This window comes from Telmatherina bonti, assembly GCF_933228915.1.
Source record: "Telmatherina bonti genome assembly, chromosome: 22".
NCBI lineage: Eukaryota > Metazoa > Chordata > Actinopteri > Atheriniformes > Telmatherinidae > Telmatherina > Telmatherina bonti.
Genome location: NC_136631.1, coordinates 24,933,663 through 24,951,415, shown reverse-complemented (window position 1 = coordinate 24,951,415; position 17,753 = coordinate 24,933,663). Strand labels below are relative to the sequence as shown.

Below are 17,753 nucleotides of genomic sequence, written 5' to 3'. Positions count from 1 at the left end.
GGCACCCACCTCAACCGACTCTGAATACTCAGCATGACCCACCTGAACGGCTTCGGTCGTGATCTCCTGTTTGCTGAACCTGTAGACGATGACATGAGCAGAAACACCGGCCACGCACAGCATCCTGCTCTCCGGACACCAGCACAAAGTTTGGATGGCAAACGGGTCTTCATCTACTATGTCGGTACTGGGCTTCTCCTCTTTAGCGCGGGCTCTTTCAAACACTTTGGCAGTCTTCAGCTTGTACAGCACTTGAAGCATTACTTAAGAGAATAATGAGGAGGTGGGGGGGGGGGGAGAGAAATGCATGAGGATACATGATCTGCCGCAGGGATTATGGATGGATGAAAATGTACAGTTAAGTCCTCAAATGATTACCGTCCATGTTTGATTTGCTCTGACCAGAAATAAACACGAAGCAACAAAAGGAAACAGAAAAGCTATTCGGTTCAAATTCTACATTTATTTGCCCTTTCAGCCATTTGTCTCCACAACTTTTCCTGATGTCAAATAATCTCCAGGTTTATGACATCTGGAGGCTGAGATGCCATCTTCTCTTCCTCACCTATTGTTTCATTAAACATTTAGGACTTAAACCCGTGTCTAATGCAGCCTAAGCTCTTGGGGTGGTCCCTCTGGAGACTGCTGAACCAGGTTTCCCTCATATGCAGCAGACCTGAAATATTCCAAACATTTCTCAGAAAAGCGACGTGAAAACTGCTGTGGTTTCCCAGCCATCGCCTTAGTAACATTTGTGGAGGACAGCCAAGTGACACAAGGTGTGAATGTAGCAATTAACCTTCCAGAGGATTTACTGCATCCCCGTCCTGCCCCACCGTGCACTCTGCCCCAGCACCGCTCGCTAATATTTCCAGCTGTGAAAAATGCATCTGCAGCAAAAAGTCTCCAACGGTAGAGTCCTCGTGTGAACCGCTGAGAAAGTCCTGACTTTTCTACATACTGTCTATAAAAAGGCTTTAGTACAAATAATGTTGTTTACTTAAACAATAGGCCCACTTGCTGGAAACACACACACACACACACACACACACACACACGCGCACGCAACATTATTGTCCCATTCTTGACTGCGGGAGCTGAAAGCGTCTCCTAGGTGTCCAAACAACAACTTGTTTGTCTAATCTTTTCTCAGAGCTGAACACAAAACATAACGGATCATGAGAAGATGTTTCTTATCCTCTGCATAAATTTGTGATCATGCAAGTCAACAGTGTAGGTTTTGCTAAAGTAAATGAAAAAATTTATTGATAAACCTGGCATTTAATATCCATTTCCTAAAAACTAAAACCATCAAAAACAAACACTTACATGCAGAAGCATCCCAAAACTTGATTGACCCATCAGCATGTCTGTGGAGGGGAAGCAGGAAATGATGAAATAAGAAGGAATATTACGTAGACATGTGATTAAATGTCAGACATGCATCATAAATGATTTTATCGATAACAGACCCTGTGATTACAATCTCTGGGTAACTCTGTGTGCCTTGGCCCCAGTTTCCACCACTAATGGGCCATTCCTGTAAAAATGAGAAAGCTGATTTAATTATAAACTGCAACATCAGCAGCTGCCTGGTCCTGCCTGTATTTGTGTATTTATTTTGTCATAAATTCTTTTTGCTTTCAAGTAAGTACTCTACATGCAGAATGTTTCTAAAACCAAAACAGTATTAAATGTAAACTAAAGTTAAAAACAGATAAAAGTCATTTACCTTCTTGCTGTAACCTTGTCTTTTTTGTCGGCTGCCGACAGAGTAAAGTGCAGGAATAAGTTCAGCAGGGCAGTCAGCAAAATACTCACAGCAGGTCACCGGGGACTCATGGATAGCCAGGGGATATGGATTCTCAAATATCGGGTACCTGTCATGACAATGAGCCGTGGTTTCCATTTTTAAATGAATATGGAAATGCATTTTTCTATAAAAGTGATATAAGGAGAACAACTTTAAACGTTGCAAAACAATTTGGAGAATTCGGATCAGGTTTCTTAGAAGTGAATAAATCTGCTTTGTGAAAGGGTTTAAAAAAAAACCAAAAAAAACCCCACTTTCTTGTCTTCCGTTTGTTATTAAAATACATATAAATTTGTGAAGTAACAGTAACAAAAACATGACAATATTTAAAGAAAAAGAAAGACAGACATAGGTTTAGTCACATTTGTAGAAGTTGAATAATTACCCAATCTGTCCCAGGTCTATTACAACTAAATCCTTCTCGAGGAGGACCACCACAGCATAAGGCTCCTGAAAGTCTGGCCAGCAAAACAGCACAAAATTAACACAGGCAATGAGATGTCCTCGGTGAGTTATTAGGCGAGACAAATGAACAGAGCCTGTCCAAAGTAGATTTCCTAGGCTCACCGTTCGGATATGGAGTTTCGCACAGCGTTAGAAAATCTACAATGGGATAGTCCATCTCCAGGACGGCAGTGCTCTTCCCATGCATCACAGTCAGACAGGCTCTCCTCCCCACAGTGTCATAAGACAGACCTCCAGACAGGACCATGAAAGGGTCCCTAGGTTCAGTAAACACAAATATTTCAAGTGCTTGTCCAATTACACATGTGAATTAAAACAGCTACTAGGCGTATGCGGCGGTAAAAGGGAGAGAAGGGAGAGCAAGATTTTAATGTTGTGCTTTCTCTGGAGACTATTTGGCCCGTTTTTAGGAGGATCCATGAAAGAAGGAGCCTACTTTTTAATCATTATGACAACTATATTAATACCTGTCCTCAAATGCTTGAGTCAAACCAGAAAAAAACTAGATCAGCTTCAGTGAAATTGTTCATTTCCAACATATTTTCATACGATAGTTTTGTCCCTTTACTCTGCAACCTTGACATCCACATCTTTTTACAAATCAGCTGCAATTATACCGATCAGGGTAAAAAATGTATCATTTGCAAATAAAGGATTTTTTAAAAATCACACTGAAACAATAATATGGGTTTTTTTTGCTTTTTATGCCATTTTCATCCACAAAATGGTTTCGTCAACAAGCCTGACTCGTCTACTTTACGTAGACCAACAGGAAAGACCACTTTCAGCACAGGATACTGATTCAGACACAATAAGCTAAGACAGAGGATGGGTGGGAACTCTCTTCCATCACACTTACCCAGCCCTTGTCGTTTTGTACTCTACTTTCAGGATAGGCTTGCACGGCTCTGGCTTTTTTCCATCCTTAGGCTGCTTTCCTGTTGAAAGTCAAGGTACACAAGTACACCGCATATGAACCATTTTTAGAACAAGTCACATTTGTAAGGTTAAAGGGACCAACATTTCCTCCACTTAGCATGTCTCTGTTTGTATATACACAAGAGTTCCTACCATGTGGTGTGATGATCTGTGCAGGCTTGGCTGGGGCTCGTACATTCCACGTGGTCAAAGTGCCATCAGAGTGGCTACAAACAAACTGCTTCCCCTCATGGTGCCAGGCAACTGAGTGGATTGCCTGAGAGACGCAGCAGCATATGATTAGCTTGTGATACATTACGCACTCCCAAACTCATGTACGGTTCATAGTTTTGGAAATTGTTCACAATAAAAGGTGTGTATGAGTGTGTTCCTAACTTTTAATACATTTGCTTTATTTTATAACGTCCGTGTTCAAAATGAAAGCTCCTCAGAGAGACCTGTCGAGCCGCTTTTTCAGGTTTCGCAACAAAACATTTGGGAACCGTTGTCTTAACACAAGCCCAGATGTTTCAACAGTAAGAAAATCCTGAGCAAACCAGTTTCCTGATAACAGGAAATGAATAGGGATAAAAAACAAAAACAAAAAACACTCCGCCTTACCTCGTCGTAATTGTAGCGGTAGTCAGCCTTTTTGGACTTCAAATCCCACAACACCACTACCCCACACTCAAATCCAATCAGAAGCTGCAATAACAAGAGAAGCAAAGCACAGCTCAATCTGTTAACATGACTGAATCATTACTGTGATGCTCAAAGGATGCATGAAAATAAAACATTATGCGTTACTTTATGAGCCACATCATTTATTCATTGTTTTTTTACCATTTCTTTCCCACTTTAATCGCAATTAAACCAACCAAATTCCAGAAAAAGCTGTAAAGTTCTCCAGGACGCAACATCTGAAATCTTTCATTAATATAATATCATATAAAATGTGTTTACTTTTAATTATACTTTCTGTTAGATTTGGGAACTAAAGGTACCAGTTGTGAGTTTTGTGGGAAGGAATGTGTGTTTCCTCTTGCTGAGTGTAAGATTTCAGCTGCTCAGCATTCTGTGGTTGTCTGATTCTCCTTTTTATCATGCGCCATACATTTTTAAAAGGAGACAGCAGACGGGTCACTCAAACACACCGGTTCTATGAAGCTACACTGCTGCGAGTTGTGCGACACTGCCCTGCCGAAATAACCACACATCTTGTAGGGGAATTGATATTTGTGCACAATGCTGCAACACAAACCTGTCTCAATGGTATCTTTGAGCACATTTTATTTCGCCATGCCATGGACACTGGAGCACTTTGACACAAAAACACCATTTTTTTCAGCCAGATTCTACTTCTCATTGTCAATAAAGATTTCTTAAAATCCTTTTACAATAATAAGTGGGTGTCTTGCTTTTTTTTTTTTTTTTTTAACCATTTTCATCCACAAAAGAACAAGCTGGTTGTCTGGTTTGTCAATGTTGAATGTTTTTTTTTTTTTCTTCCCCTCATTTTTTCCTTAAAGTCAAATAATCATGAACTTTTTAACCACAAAACATCTGTCAGCTGTCTTTCTGTATATGTAAGAGCACTATTTCCACACAGAGGTGATATCTGAGTGACAGTTTTTGGATTAAATAATGAAATCAGCAGCAGACTGTGGTGAGTGTGACGGGTTTTTAGGAGGTATGCTGAGCTCTGATGGCTAAATTGATCATTTTACCAAAGAAGCTTCTCATGCTGTGCGGCCTGAGGGAAGGAAAATTTTGGCTATCTACTAGTGGTTTCTACCCATGGTTTTCATGGACTGGGATTTCCTGAAAAGATTCAGGATCTCGAAAGAAATCTTTTCAAAAATAAATGTTTGTTTTGTTTGTTTAAAAGAGATTTAATTGTTTGTTTTTTTTATTATCTGATCAAACGTGGCACAAAATGGTGAGCAAGAGTTCATCCTTGTTTGGAAATACTACACCATTGGTGGAAGTTAATTTTATACCCAACTGTGACACCCTCACCTGTCACCAAGTAACAGTAAAATCTTCCAGAATAATGTCTGTGCTGTATTTATATATTAAATAAACTTTTCTTCACATATTTGCCTCTCTGCAAACTTTGTGTCGCTGCTATAAAATTCTATATTTGTCATATTTTCCTAATACAAAAAAAAAGCCAATGAGGACACTTAAAATAATGTTCTTTTTACCTTTATCAGGTTAATGAAGGTAAGAAAAATACAAAGAAAATAAAATCCCATATCAGCTGTTTATAAAAACTGTTCTGCTTTACTGAAAAAGCAGTTTGTGGGAAGAAGCAGCTTTTTGACCAAGAAAAGTTCTCCTTACATTTTATTTGCCAGAAATATTGAAATCCCAGGTCATATTTATTAAAATCACAATACTTTTTTGGCATCTTAACTAAAAAAAAAGACTGTTGAACTGACTTGCTGTGTTTTTGTTCTGGCTTGTTAAATGTTACACATCTTAAAATATTCTATTATATTCACAGCCATATATACCAATCAGCTACTGGATCAACAGTTTTCCCAGACCATGCATATCCCACAGCTCTTATTTTAACATAACAGCCTGCGATGGCGATGGCTTCCCCCCAGTAGCAGAAAAGGTCCTGCTATTGTTTGAAATGTTTAAGGACCATGACAAAAACTTCAAGACTTTGATATAATCTATAAAATCCCCACATCCCAATACAATGCAGCATCTTCAATATGTGCCATGACAAAACCGATTCACAAGAGTCCCTCCCTGTAACTCACTTAACCCGAAGAACCCACTGTCAGCATCTTAGTATCAGACAATACAGGAGGCCCCCAGAGCTCCTGTGTCCACAGCCTATCATACACAATATTAGACTGTTTTTTATGTTATTACTGGAAACTGCACTGAGGCACTTAAACACAGAAAAACAGAAGAAGTGCCATCTGATATTGGATATTTTGTTTTTTTTGTCTTAGACGTCCTTGTGCACGCTATGTAGTGCTAGAATTACTGTTACCTTGCCCTCGTCCATGGGGTTGTCACTGATGTGCACGACAGGCCCTGGGTGCGTCTTGGTGGATCTGTGATGGAATAATGAGAGATGACATAAAAATATTTGGATTTGATGGTCTGGCTTAAATGCATCTGAACGATACTTTGAGACTTGGAAGGGTAATTAAGATAAGGGGAAAATTAGAAAATGTATTTAAAGCTACTTTTTGAGAAAAACAAAAACATAAAGCACAATATGTCTGCTACTCACAAAGATAAAGAGAAAGATTATTGGAGGAAAATGTACATCTGCACCACAGAAAAATAGGCGTGACATATGAGACCAGCAAAGAGAAAGAGAGACAGCACAGGGTCACATGAGGGTCTATGAGCGATTACAGTGTGTGGAGACAGGATCACCGTGGCAACAGAGCAAGGGGCATGGAGGAAGTGAAGGTCTGGCCTAAAGAAAGTGTTGCTGCCAATGAGTGTGGTCTGGCTCCAGCGGCTAATGAGCTCATTGCTGCTGATGAATCAATACAGTCAGAGATGTCGCAGCGAATAAAAGGCAGATACAGACCAAAAGACGAACCTCTGTCACCGCAGCATAACGCACCATCAGTACAATACCGCTTTTAGGGATCGACATAAGAAACTAAAAAGCCAGACAGTACAAATACAGGGGTTTTTTTCGCCTCTGCACACCAAAACGTTCCAGAGGAAGCACTGAACATGCAACTGAAGGTACTATTATATATATGTGTGTATATTTTTTATATATATATATATATATATATATATATATATGTATATATATATAATGTGTGTGTGTGTATATATATATATATATATATATATATATATATATATACATATATACACACACACACACACACACATACTTTTTATATTTAGTTAATAATATTCCTTTCCAGTCAATGCCTGTAATCTGGAACCCACATACCTCACCAATATGAAGTTTCCTTTACTGAAATGCCTTGCCAGGCCTTTGCTGCAGTCATCTTCATCTGCTGCCTGTCTGTGGGTGTTCTCTATTCACTTTTGTCTCCAGTAAGTGAAAAGCATACTTAATTTACATCCATTAAGGAGCCTTGCCTCCTGATTATCCACTGTAAGAAAGATGCACCTACTGCTTGGAGTTGCCTTGACTTGCATAAGATAATGTGAGGTTTGAGGTTTAATAATTCTGCTATGAAAATACTAGGGGTTGGGAAAATCTAATTAAAGATCGAAAATCTGGATTTTTTTGGTTCACAATTTTAAAATTGATTATTGAGTTTAAAAAAATCCTTTTTTTCAAATAAATGAAAACTATCCATTGGAAAATTTTTGTTGTTTTTTTATTTATTTGAAAAAAGCAGCAAAATGATGGTCTGGCAACTGTGTTGTTTTTTCCTAATTGAAATCAAGAAAAATGACAAACAAAAAAAAGTTTTAGATATTTTTTTTTGGTTTATAATATACAAAAATCAGCAATACCGAAGAATTGTAATAATCACAATTTAAATAGAATTGGCATCCCAACAAATCTGAATCAAATACCTTCTTTGTAAGATGTGTAACCCTAAAGTTTATGGTTAATACACCCCTTTGAGTGATTAATTACTTCATTTAATTTAGAAAAGAGAAATAATTATGATATTATTATATTATGAAAAGAGAAATAATTATGATAGCTCCTGACACATTGGCACAACTTGTTTCCAGTCTATGATTTACTTGCATATTGATTGCTTCTAAACAACCTGGTGGCACACACAGGCAAAATACAAAAAAGTGACATTGTGTCCACAAACACCTAAAAAACAAACATGCGACCCAGACTAAAAATGTAGGCTGAAACCATGTTATAAAAGCTGTTAAATAAAACTGAGTTTAATGTTTTTATTTATGTATATTAATTGATTACAAGTTGATGCAACATGGATATGCTTGAGCTCATCTAAAGAACAAATAGGTAAAGGCCATAAAGGCTATTTCTGTCCACTGCAGGAGAACATGAACCCACAAGTTTGCACAGACAAACTACGGAGCAAATTTTCTTTAATAAGATATTTCTGTCAGAGATTTGGCCACCTTTTGACACAGAAATGACAATCAGAAACGGCTATTATGTTTAAGATTTCACACTACATCATTTCTTTTCCATTCTCCCCAAATCAGACAGGCAAAAATCATTTCCTCTCCTCGCAGACGGTCTCTGACGCAGATGGCATACTTTGCTCTGACACTTTCAACTCCCAGATCCAGAGCGGCAATTTATCAGATTTCACCTGCAGCTACGCACACAAACTACTACCCATTTCAGCTGCCAGTCACAGACTAAAATCAATTTTTTTTTTAGCTCGCTTGTGGGCGCAGTGGAAAAATTACTTGGAAAGAACATCTTCTAGCCAAACTTTTCTGCTCTGAAAAGATATCTGACGCACATTTTCACTGCACACTGCAGCTAAACACAGAATGAGGCATCTTTATAACTGGGACATTTAAAACTTTCTCACAGTTTTAGATCTACTTTTACCTGAAAGCTATCCAATACACATTAAAAAAAAAAGAAGCAAATTTTAACATGACCATGTGAACTTCTCAGTGGGTGTTTACATGAAAGAGTGTGTGACACACAAGGTAAGTCACTGAGGTTATCAAGTAAGGCCTTCTATCAGAGAAGTTCTGTTAAATCAGGCAGCAAACACCTCCAGAAGTCACACCAACAACTCCTGGCATGGCACAACCACCACTTTCACGCCGCCTTCACACTGATCAGAGGTACAGTATTCTCAGCTTACACAACACAATATCTGCAAACACATAGGCCTCCACATTCCTTTGCGTTTTGGAGTTTCCTGGTTGAGTGTCGACGGGACACATGCACAGAGGAGATATGCAAATGGCCAATGAGGAGGAGAGAGAGAAGAAGATGATAGTTGTGCAATACAGACTCACAGTTCGATGGCTTTGTTCCACATAATAACGTAGCCTGAGAGGGTGAAGGACTCCACGTTGACAATGTGGATGTTTCCTCTTTCTGTGCCGATGTACAGCCATTTGCTCTGGAAGGGCAGGTGGCAGTATGTGATTCTGCAAGAGATCAGGATGCATCACCACTGGGCTTTTCATTATCTCATGACTCAGTCCCATTAAAGGACCCCTGCTTGTCCCTAATCATGCTGGTTCAACTAGAAGGAGTAGTGAATGACTAGCATTTAATTACAAAGGCCTTGCACTGTGTCACTCTAATGAAACCAGACTATTTATAGCTCAGTGGGGAAGAACAGCAGAGTAAATACTGCTGTCTTTTCTCAACCGAGTGGAAGACATATGTGCTAGTACATCACATTTACAGTACCAAACTGCCCAGCATAAAGATAAAGGGTCTGTTTTGTCTGGCTTTCATCACATCATCTGGCATTTTAAAATGGTAAATACATTGTTTCATCCAGCTGCTAAAAATCGTCAACCCAGAAAATTCTTTCTGCATTAAGCCTGATCTATTGGTGAAGCTGTTATTAAAAAAATATCTGGCTGGGTAAAGGAAAAAATAGCTGCTGCGGCACCACAAGAAGACACCAGTGGCTACGGTACAGATGATTGTAGAGTGTGAAGCGTGCGGCCAGCTGTGAGGGCCGCTTCCACATTATCAGTCTCACACTTTGCAGAGACGGATGCAGTCACATAACACATGAAGGTACCTCTCTCTGTTAAACTTGAGAGAATGCAGGATAGCAGGGATTTTTTGCCGCAGGTTCCACAGGTGGATGCTGTCATCAGCTAAGGCACTCACCAGCGCCCCCTGTGGAGATGGTCACAAATAGATGGATTTGAAGCAGCCAGAAGACGTTGCGTAGTTTGGATGTTTAAACTAAATTGTGCAACAGTTCTTATGAATTAATTTACTTATTTACTTATTGCCAGGAAAATGTAAGATATGGACAGAAATTACTGATTTAAAAAAAAAAAAAAACATAATGCAAATACGAGTAAAAGAGAAGTGAAGTGGTACAACTTTACCAAACAGCATCTTTATTCTTTTACATAGTCTGAACCCTCCCATAGATGTTTTCTTGTTATTTTCTATAAGTATTAATCAGGAATAGTTCTCCAGGCTTCTTGGAAGACATAAAGCTCTTCTTTTGATGTTGGCGGCCCTATTTTTCCAGTTTCTGTCAAAGTAAAGCTTTACATATTCAATATTGTTGAAACCCAGGCTCTGAAGAAGACTTTATAACTCTGCAACCCCTGTTGTCGCAAGTAGAGACCATTTCTGATGAGTCTGCAGTGAACAGTGGATAGATAAACAGAAGGTAGAAAGGCCTCTCTTAGGTCATGTGTCAAGCCTTCGCTGGATTTTGAAAATATTTTTGAAGGAAATCACTTTCAGATACTGTCAGATACAGATACTTTCCTTAAATATTTTATGGATACACTGCACACCCTGCTAATATACACCATGTTTCCAGCTAATAGCTCTACGGTGCTGAAAGACAATGCTATGTCTGTTAAACTGTTCATATTGTCAGTATTTTATAGATGCAGCTAAAGAGGTGATTATGTGTGATTTGTGTGCAGACTCTGGTTTATCCCTGTATTTTGGTGTCTTTTTAATGGTTGAATGAGTCACAGGTCAGTGTTCAGTAAATACAATTCTGGAAAAACAGCAAATATCATGAGAAAAATCTTCATAAGACCACCAGAAAGCCTGGAGAACTACTGCTGAAGACACCATTAAAAGATAAAAGTCTGGCTGCACAGATGCACAAAATCAACAAATCAAATGTGGATATATGTGGATATATACTTAGTACACAGATGCAGCGACACTGGACAAGCATGTCACACCAGTAATGCTAATGTGTGAACAGCTGATATAAAAATCGAAAAGATACCGCTACCAAGAGTTTGGTAAAACGCAGGAGAGGAGAGGATAGACGGAATGAAAAGGCGAGAAAAACCAAACAAGGACGCAATTAAAAGCAAATGACAACACACCTCGTTGATGAGGAACTGGAGCTGGATGACAGCAGCGCCGCTCTCATGCTGACAGTAGCACTCCACTCCCGCACGGCCGAAGCTTAAAGTTGACTCGGTCAAAGAAAAAATGGGACAGTTGCCAGTAAAGGTGATGCAGGAGTTTAGGAGGGGGGCTGGGAGATGAAACCCCTCTCAAACAAACTACTGCTTATCAGAAATGGAGAATTTGGATTTCATCAGAAACACATGAAAAGGCTTATTCGAAATTTTCAGCTCTGTCTCCTTTAAAAAAGTAGCTGCGTAGGGCATGAAACAACACTCGTAGTTATAAATAAAACCAGGGAGCTCCATCTGCCTTTGTTGTTCACACACACATCAGCCAGTGTGACAGCTGCATGATTAGCTTAACTCTCACCTTTCTTTATAGAACTGTCAATCTAAGAGCAGAGCCCTTATCTCTTCCACACGTCCACTCTCAAACACCAAGACCGCCCGTTCCGTTAACGGTAGATGTGAGCTTTCTATCTGAACTGTTAACTTAAAACCAAAAGGGTGAGAAAATGGGAAGAGTTGCAAAAGGGCAGCCTGCCTCTTCATTCCCACCAGCCTGTGATAAGTTTTCACACACACACACAGTCATGGACGTCAGCTCCAAAGAAGAAGGAAGCCGTGTGAGATCTTATCACACAAAGAATGTCTTGGTCACAAAAGACAAAAAGGTGCTCTGTTACAGTGATCGTGCCAAAGTGAAGCTGCAAGACGGACTTTTCTGTTCAGCGTCTGAGTTGGGCTGAACCAGCAAAATAAGCCTGAGCAGGATTAACCAAGCTGTGATCAAACAATCCCTCAGCTCCTTGAGCAAATTAAGGTGGGGTTGCAGGAGACTTTTTTTTGGTGCAAAATGTTTACAGCAGGCACCAGGTTGTGGCTGCTGGAGGCAAAACTTGCATTCACCCAAGACCTCTCTGTCCACCTCTTCATTTCGCAAGTTTTGTACCTTTGTCAGAGTTATTAATGGATATCATGTCTCTGCAGGTCCACAATGGAGAAGGAAGAACCATTAAGTCTGCTTCAGACCCCCTGGCCATGCATAAATAAGAGTGCAGGTGAAGTTTAAACGCAAAGACGTTACCATGTAATGTTTTATATCGGTGTTACACTGCTACTTCCTGCTTACTTCTCTATGTGCATTCATTAATCAGCATGCATTGTAAACTGCCTCTGGTGCAATGAAGGTAACTAGTGCTGCTAAGCAAAGCACATTTCAAAGTTAGCAGGAAATAACAGACAAACCTCTGAACTAGATTTTATCAGTGTGGTGAGTTAGTGGAGCATTCTTGAAGAACTTCCTCCTACACTTCACTATGATCTTACACACACCGGGTGCAAACTACAGTCTGACTGGAGTCTTTATGACTTTTTATATTATTTGATCATACAAGTCCAGGTAAGATGTGCACAGGATGCTGGATCACAGAACAAATATTATGACTGTTAGGTGACAAATTAAAAGAAAAACCTCACCGTGTGGAATAACTTCATTTCTCCTTGGTGTAAAATATGAATATCTGGCTAAAATCAAGAGGTAGAAAACAGTTTTTCCCAAACAGACTCTAATATGGTGTTTTATGAAGGCAGTGGAGGAGAATGAGTCTCTCTATCATTAGTTTTGAACCGGATTTAGACCTGTGGTTAAAAAAGCCACAGTACATAATTCACATCATTTTTATTCTCATAAAGTCCTGGGAGGGAGGCGCTGGCTATGTTAACGTGCAAGTCAACAGAATTATCCCATGTAGACCTTGTTGTGAAAAACAAACTACTTCCATCTCCTTCACCTAATAAGGGTCATATTCAGAGTAAGGAATAATTAAATTCGAGCACGCTAGTCTGGTCAGTTTGACACACACGTTTACAGCTTGATTGCAATATAATGTCCCACTGGAGTGTTTACAGCATCTGATAACACACCCAGCTGATTTAAGAGACATGCCTTTGTTAGGGCTGCTAGGATTGCTCACTGGCAGTCAAATTGGGCTTCTTTTTGGGAATTTTTTTTTTGAGATCATGGTTGCTTGTTTTGGCTTATTTTTGCAGATTGCGAGTTACAAGGTCTGGAGAACGCATAATCGCACAGATGTTAAACAAACAGGGCTTTCTTTTGGTTAATGCTCTGCCTTTTAAAGGAGTATGTAAAAAATAAATATAGATGCAATCCTAAAAAACTGCAAAGGGGACATGAATGTGGATGATCGTATTTATTCATACTAATCTGTGATATTCAAAAGAAAATATGCGAGACATATGCTAGCTACGGCGAACTACATGCATCTGCCACGACAGACAAAATATCCTTCTCATAACCAAAGAAATGTTTAATCATGTGATCATGCTTCAGCACATTACACATAATGGAAAAAGATTCCCATCACTGGGTTCCTTTAACGTTTACAAAGGATTTCCTGTTTGTTCCAAAGAGTCTCAACTCTTCACACACTGAAGTCACCCCCCTGTTTAAGCAACACTTCTCCATTTGGTAAACCGAGGCGGTAGACCACAGCATTTCAAAAACAGGAGGTTTCATCAAGAAGTCAAATGATTATCATCAGGGCAGGAAGTTTTTTTTTTTTTTTTTTTGCTCAAAAGAGGAAGCAAAAGGGTTGAAGATGGATCACTTCGAAGCTCAACAAACATTCTGACTTCTAGCATGATCAGTCACATGCAGCAGCAGAAGCATTAAAAAAAAAAAAAAGAAAAGAAACTTTGAGGAATACAGCTCTTCCGCTCTGACACCAATGACCCCTTGGCCAAAACAAGAACTGGACAGAGCAGGAAGCTGTCTACAGTAACACACTGATTAAAACACTGTAGCAGAGACAGATCTTGTAAAAGCAGACGTTTATTGCTTGTAGACACCTCACTGAGCTCATGTCTACTGAGCTGTGGCAGCGCTTCCAAACTCCAGGGGCAGCGAGATGGATCGATACAGCTCGTCTTTTGATGAATGGACCAATTGCCTGAGTGACGGTAATCCCATCAGCTTCACCTTGCACACCAGGGCAACATGGAAGCAGTGTGTGTATGTTAGTTTTCTTTCCGAATTGCCCGTGTGAAAATGAAACACTCTCTTAATCAGGAGAGTGGCTAACAATGAGGAAGAAGCCACTTGTAATGAAAATCTAAACAAAGCAGATGGGCCTCCCAAGCAGGATATCAACACAAAGGGAAACACCGAGTTAATACGCTAACAGGTCGACCCAGAGGGTGCCGTGGATATGAGCAGAGAGACACATGCGGCGTACAGTGCTCTCACATCCATCGGCACTGACAGAAGTTTCTGAGTTAGATGCAAAAGCACATTTTTATCCTTAACAGATAAACAAAAACAAAACTAATTCCCAACTGCATGGGGAGAGGGGGAGGGATTGCTCATGTTATGCAAGTCCAGTTATGTTTACAGCACACATGAAGTGGCATCCTGGCACTGACTGGCCAGCGCAGTCAAAGGGGTTGGCTCCTCAACATATGGTGGAGGAGCTGTTCATGCAACTGCAGAGATGCCACTAATGAGCGAAGGAGGCTGCCCGCTGCAAAGAAGCACACCCTAGCATGTGCTTCCACACTTCCTTCAGCATGGCATGGGTTTTCTTTCCACTGCAGTGAATGACAGCAAAATAAGTTTAAAAAAAAAAAAAAAGAAAAAAAGGAAAACAAAGATAATTTCCTGGGTGAATTCCCTTGACTAAGGTACGCTATGTGGCGTCTTGCTCGTATGATGACTCCACGAGTTTAGCTATTCATGTCGTGTCTCTGTGTACGTGTGTGCAAAATATGGAAGAGCAGAAGATGGAAGAAAACTATAATAACTCAAGTCACCCGAACTTTTCTCTCCTTCTGTGACCCTCTTCGTTTTCATGCAGAAAAAAAACAAAAAAGGATACAGTCTCAAAGCTCCAGTCTGAGTCCCAACAGCCAAAATTTTCTGCACGGGGTCAAAAGCCATAGAGGATGGTTGATATGGGAAGCCATGACGCACAGTCTGCAGGAGAGAGCAGAATTTACATCAGACCTCCAGTCAGCCAATCTATCATCTCCTACACAGTCAAGCTGGCATTTGTGGCTAAAAACATTATCATAATCTCCAAGCAATGTAATCCATCAATGAGGGAAATTTGACTCATTATCAAAATAAATTAGATAAAATGTAAGCATAGAAACGGGGACATGATTATTTGCTGATAACTATCTGCCATGCGTGCATGCTCATTTCTGCAAAATAACAGCATTACTGTAAATACATACAAATGGCCTACAATCGTTTGGCTCATTTGCTGCCTTTGAGCTGCAGCTCATTGCCAGGAACTTGCAGTACTCCAGTCACCAAAATATTATCATCATCTGGCATCTATAACTCAATTGTTTCAGGTTGAGCACCCTGCACAGCCATCCATATGCTCAAGGCAGCCTGCATCAGGATTATGTAACAGGTGATGCCATGGCCCTGTAACCTGGGGAGCTGACCTGCTCTGCTCCCAGCTGGAGAAGAAGCTGGTGGGCTGGCTCTCCTAATGAACTCTGAAATACTAAACCTTGCAAAGTAACCTGAGAGGCTGAGATCTGAAGGACAAATTGTAATCCTCGAAATTGTCATTTTTGCAATGCATAAAAAAGTAAAATGGGGATATCTATCATTTACATACCTATATTTTGGATAAAATTATTATTCTAACTTGCACATGATCAGATTAGCTGCACTTTTATTCCCCAAAACAGAGAAGTCACACTGAAGGGTTTTCAGTTTGCAGGAGTAGTTTTTAATGTACAAAAACCCACGTGTCCTTATTAATGGTAATATTCTGTTTTCTTTCACATTTAAAAAGACAAAATGCAGAGGACACAGCTAAGCAAAGTAGTCAGTCTTTACAGACGATTCCTCGTTCCTGTTACTATAACTCTTAACCAAAACTTTAATGCCTTCAGAATGGGCTGCTGTTTGCACACACTCGTGTGTTTTCCATATCACTGAGCCGTGCTGAATAACGCTAATGTTTGGTCACGCCGCTGTCATCTGACTGTCACAGAGTGCAAACACAGTCCGCCAATGTTAGCTGTTATTACCGGAGACCTACCTTGCAAAGCTGAAAATGCTCCGTCTGGAGAGTCTCCTGAACAGCATCGTTTTCCCTGGGAGTACCTGGCTGAGCGGAGGAGGAGGAGAAGGAAGAAGACGCCGCCGTCAAGCCGTCCAGCACCTTCCTAATGTTAAACTTCTTCATTTTCCTCCGGTTACAGGGTTGAAAGAACGGATCAAGCGAGCTACCATTAATTGGATTGAGGGGGGGGGGTAGCTGCTAGCTAGTTAGCAGAAATAACGCACAGTTAATATATTTCTACATACATCTCACATGTTACGGAGGGTGTTGCCAGCGCACTCTCCAAAAGAAGCCGATTCAGGAGCATTGACTTAGCGAGTCCTTTCCGATGTTAGTGTTAATCTGCCATTTAAGTAACCAGCTTTGGTGTTATTCGATTGGGATCAATCGTTTCCGCGAGCTGTTTCCCCAGCCAGGGCTCAGCGGGTAGCAAGCTGGCTACGGAAACGCAGTGAACTGCAGTGGGGATTGAGTCTGCGCTCTGCGGTCACCCGGATGCAGGGCTGGTGTTACGGTGTATTCTGTAACCCCACAGAATGTGTGACCTCGAGCATGTACTGTTATGTTTGGTTTTGTTATCTGCGCTGCATTAACGATTACTTTAATGACACGTTTAATAGTTCTTATTGTAATTTTTGTCCCGTTACTGTGACATTTATTTGTATATGTGATCAAGCTGTCAGACAAAATATCTGAGAACAATGCTGAGAAGAAATATCCAAATAATATGAAAATCATTTACCCGGTAAATGAATTTATAAGTAGAAAAAACGAACAAACAAATTAATTACAAAAATATGAGTGTCATCATTTATAGACATTTTTCATTATTTTAAATGTATCTTTTAATGGGCAATCGCTTCCATCTATCATGCACTAAACGTACACATTAGCCCTCTGTGACTTGTATCAATACCTAATTTTGTCACAACCTTAAAATAAATTCTCTCATATTCAGAATATCTGTTGGAGCTGAGCATTATCCCATAAGAGTTTCATGTTTAGATTTTCACAGTGCAATGTGGCCCTCTGCTGGTTGAGGAGCTCTGCTCAGCCTTTCTGCCTCGCCTCTATGACACACACAAAAAAAGAGAGATCACATGTCACCTTTAAAAGCCTTAAAATATCAAAAGTACCAACAAATAATACAGCAGCTGTGGAAAAAAAGCCCACATATGTTTTCATCTAGTTTTCCCTGCAGGAGCATGATATGAAGATATTCTTTTGTTGTAATTTCCCAGTTAATGTGTGTGCGTATAAAATGGGCCACATTTCCTCCTTTCTTCCATTCCCAAAGGAGCAAAAACTGGGTTATTTAATCTCCACTGAGAATTAGACACAAAGCTAGAAAACCTGGTTAACTAAAAAGAGGAAAGCCTAGTTGAATTATCTGTATTTTTTGTAAGTTTTCCATACATTACATG

At 39.9% G+C, this 17,753-nt stretch overlaps 1 protein-coding gene across 1 annotated transcript in view; it reads right to left on the bottom strand.

Moving 5' to 3' along the window:
- Nucleotides 1–16,642, bottom strand: part of stxbp5b (syntaxin binding protein 5b (tomosyn)) — a 28,418-nt gene extending 11,776 nt beyond the window's left edge. Inside the window, exons 1-16 of the mRNA XM_079262060.1 lie at nt 16,575–16,642; nt 16,306–16,456; nt 15,118–15,215; nt 11,195–11,276; nt 9,898–9,998; nt 9,152–9,286; nt 6,213–6,276; nt 3,818–3,901; nt 3,350–3,473; nt 3,138–3,216; nt 2,381–2,535; nt 2,199–2,271; nt 1,733–1,880; nt 1,473–1,540; nt 1,330–1,370; nt 43–263 (exon numbers count right to left, since the gene is read on the bottom strand). Coding sequence (XP_079118186.1) covers nt 43–263; nt 1,330–1,370; nt 1,473–1,540; nt 1,733–1,880; nt 2,199–2,271; nt 2,381–2,535; nt 3,138–3,216; nt 3,350–3,473; nt 3,818–3,901; nt 6,213–6,276; nt 9,152–9,286; nt 9,898–9,998; nt 11,195–11,276; nt 15,118–15,215; nt 16,306–16,456; nt 16,575–16,636 — 1,686 coding nt within the window. The 5' untranslated portion in view covers nt 16,637–16,642. The remainder of the gene's footprint in view (nt 1–42; nt 264–1,329; nt 1,371–1,472; nt 1,541–1,732; nt 1,881–2,198; nt 2,272–2,380; nt 2,536–3,137; nt 3,217–3,349; nt 3,474–3,817; nt 3,902–6,212; nt 6,277–9,151; nt 9,287–9,897; nt 9,999–11,194; nt 11,277–15,117; nt 15,216–16,305; nt 16,457–16,574) is intronic.
- Nucleotides 16,643–17,753: the final 1,111 nt, after the last annotated feature.